The sequence below is a fragment of the Neolamprologus brichardi genome, chromosome 22 (assembly GCF_056152115.1).
Source record: "Neolamprologus brichardi isolate AB-2024 chromosome 22, ASM5615211v1, whole genome shotgun sequence".
Classification (NCBI taxonomy): Eukaryota; Metazoa; Chordata; class Actinopteri; order Cichliformes; family Cichlidae; genus Neolamprologus; species Neolamprologus brichardi.
Genome location: NC_142124.1, coordinates 15,317,219 through 15,320,379, shown reverse-complemented (window position 1 = coordinate 15,320,379; position 3,161 = coordinate 15,317,219). Strand labels below are relative to the sequence as shown.

The following is a 3,161-nucleotide window of genomic DNA, read 5'->3' as shown; positions in this document are numbered from 1 at the left end:
ACGGTATATATCATCACCAAACAAATGGAAAACTTACCAGTATATACTGTAAAACCGGAAAACGGAGATGGACCCAACAGAACACTCCACAGAGATCTGTTACTTCCCTGTGGATTTCTCTCACCAACAGAGCATGAACCAGAGCGAGTCACAAAAACTAACAGACCACGCACAAGACAAAGTTCAGCTTTGGAAGTTGACTCCGACCAAACACTTGAGGAAGAGGAAGATGAGTTTTATTACCCTGAACCTCCACAAGTGAAAGACAGACATTTCTACCAAGTATGTGCCATGCCGCCAACACAAGGATTCAAACAAAACAAATATCCTGTAAATGATAACGAACAACCTAACACATTACCGGACATGACAGTCTCACCTGAAAAGGAAACTGAGAACGAAACTGAAACATACTTACCTGAGCAGGAAACTGAGAACGAAACTGAAACATACTTACCTGAAGGTGAAATTGGAAGTTCAACTGACACCAACTTACCTCAAATGGACAGTGAAACAGACCTACATCAGACAGAACGTGAAAGTGAAGCAAATTTACAACCAAGTGAAAGTTACACAAGCCTACAAAACAACACACCAAGTGAGTCTGAAACAGACACTCGAAAAGACAAAAATGTTTTGTTGACCAGTTTGTCAGATTCACTGTTGTCAGAGAACTCAACTCATCAACTTTCACCTGAAAGACAAGTTGAAAACGATGATGAACCTGAGACCTTGCAAACAGAAACACAGATCAGAAGATCTGAAAGAATTTGCCAACCGTCCCAAAGACTCACTTATCCTCAGCTAGGTAACCCACTAGTAACAGTGGTTAAATCACTCTTTCAAGGATTGAACAAAGCTTTCATCGACTCCCTTGCTCATGATGTTGACTATTCCTCTAGAGCCATGCACGGGGACGTGCATGAGATTTAAGGGGGGAGGATGTAACCCAGTGAGTTTACACAACTCAGTAACGCACTACAACATTGTTATTGTTAATTGTGATTCATCATTACTCTGTTAATCACTGAGTTGATCAAAAGTAAATCAATAATAAAAGATAAATACTATAAATATAAGAATAAAACCCAAAGAGTATATTTAACACCCCTACTGGTTAGGAAGGAACAAGCCCCGCCTTCCCCTGCTCTGTACCGTCACGTGCTCAGACACAGAGAGAGACGGAGGTGCATGAGACCATCGCTGATTTTCACCGCCAAGCTTTTTGCTGAAAAATAACTATTAACTTGATAAATTGAGCAAATATCCATACTGGAGATCTGCATGGACCTTGGAGAAACGGACCTGATTTGTTGTGAACATTTTGGACCTTGAAACCATCGCGGTGAGTCAGAAGCTGTTAAGCTAACCTTGAAGCTAAAAAGCTAACAAGAAGTTAACGGGGAATATAATGGCCCAATTTCAATGTTGTAGATCTGCACGGGAGCGGATGAAGTGGACAAGATCCTCTCTGAGAGTTGAACATTAGAAGTGTGCTGGTGAGTTAAACTGGGACTGGGCGAATCAGGCTAATTGAAAAGCTAACTAGCCTGGTGCTTATAGCTGTAGCTGACCACGTTTTCACTGTGGGAGAACACACGGGGTTTCCCACGGAGTTCAGCCATTCTGAGCATTCAGCTTGTGTGCTGATGATATTCTAGTATTACTTGTTGAATATTAAATGCACTAAAATAAGATGATGGAATAAGTTAATTTTGATCTTAAAGGTCATGAATTTACTTTATTTTTGTTACATTTGATGCTCGAGCGGCACTGGATAGATGTCCGTGTGTATTCTTACTGTGCTGATACGTTACCACATACTGTAAAACTACAGCCTGTGGGTTTTTGTATATTCTTTTGGTAATTTTATTATGTACATTGAGTGTAAATAATAAATTGCTTCATTGCTATGCAGTGTAAAGCAATGCTCCTGTAATTCAGTTAAAGGGCAATACTGTAAAAAAATAATCTACCATAGTTTATGGTTTATTTCTGATTTCTGATAGAAATGTGTACCTTGATGAATAAGCTGATTGTGATTTAAAGATTGCATTCATGATGAAGATGCACTGTATAGACTATAGTTAGAAATTAGAATTAATGTTTTGTGCTTGTTTTGTTATAGCACTTGCATTATTTACACATATGGCCATGTATATCATTAGAGTGTGAACTGAATTAGTAATAGTCCTGTTGTTTACAGGCTAGGTTTTTTTATGGGATCGTGAGACCTGGATTTCTTCCTGACGAGGAAGATGGCGAGCCTTTCCCTTTGAACCGAACCACAGCCATTCCGAGTTGGCCCAGAAGGGCAGGTTGCTCTTCTCTCACGAACAATTGCAACAGTGCGGTAGGACGAAATCGCACCAATCACAGACTTTTGACCTATTGGATTTGACTTGACTGAACACTGACTATTAAGCCGGCAAGACTGACATATCTGAGCTCAGATAGGACCCTGATTGTTATTATTATTGCTGTCACTGTATTTTATTTTATGTTTTCATTTCTGTTCATGAAATGCTGTTAAATTGTTGCTAAATAGTTTAATACAATTCATAGCAACTTTACCTGTGGCTCCAGTCATTCTTCTCCACGCAACTCACTTATTCCCTCCTACGAATCTAGCTATTGGCCCAATCTCTCCATCTTACTTTAACTTTCCCTACCCTATCCTGTACTTGGCTACACTACCATAGAAATTTAGCAACATTAACTCACTATTAATTAACAATTAGAACACTTGTTTATTCCAAACAAGTCTGGTCATTCAAAACAGTGGTAGGAAACCTTGTGTTTGTTCCAGACACGTTTGTTCCAGTGCTTTGTTCTATATACTTCAAGGACTTTCCCTGCCTCACATACATGGCCCATTTAGCATCACCAATTAACCTGACATGTATGTCTTGGGACTGTGGGAGGATGCCCACTCCAGATTTTATGGAAACCTCACACAGAAAGGCCCCAGTCAGGATTTGGCCTGGCCAGGTTTGGAGCCTTTTTTATTGTGAGGAAACAATGTTAACTACCCCACTACTGTGCCACTCTATTTCAGATCTTGTTTTTATGTCATGGCACCATCTCTCAAGACATCCTCTGACCTCTGCATAACCTCTGTTCTTTATGAGCACCATATTTGATCACTACTTTGCTGTTTT

At 39.8% G+C, this 3,161-nt stretch overlaps 1 protein-coding gene across 3 annotated transcripts; it reads left to right on the top strand.

Annotated features, from left to right (window-relative positions):
* On the top strand, positions 1-2,683 carry LOC148096733 (uncharacterized). 3 transcript variants are annotated; one of them, XM_087835381.1, is made up of 3 exons: positions 1-1,345; positions 1,435-1,499; positions 2,207-2,683. In XM_087835381.1, the coding sequence occupies exon 1, from the start codon at positions 25-27 to the stop codon at positions 931-933; it is 909 nt and encodes a 302-aa protein (XP_087691507.1). In that variant the 5' UTR covers positions 1-24; the 3' UTR covers positions 934-1,345; positions 1,435-1,499; positions 2,207-2,683. The 3 variants fall into 3 exon arrangements, with proteins under 3 accessions (XP_087691507.1, XP_087691505.1, XP_087691506.1); XM_087835379.1 differs by having other exon boundaries at positions 1-1,499; XM_087835380.1 differs by having other exon boundaries at positions 1-1,499; positions 2,192-2,683.
* The last annotated feature ends 478 nt before the right edge of the window (positions 2,684-3,161 follow it).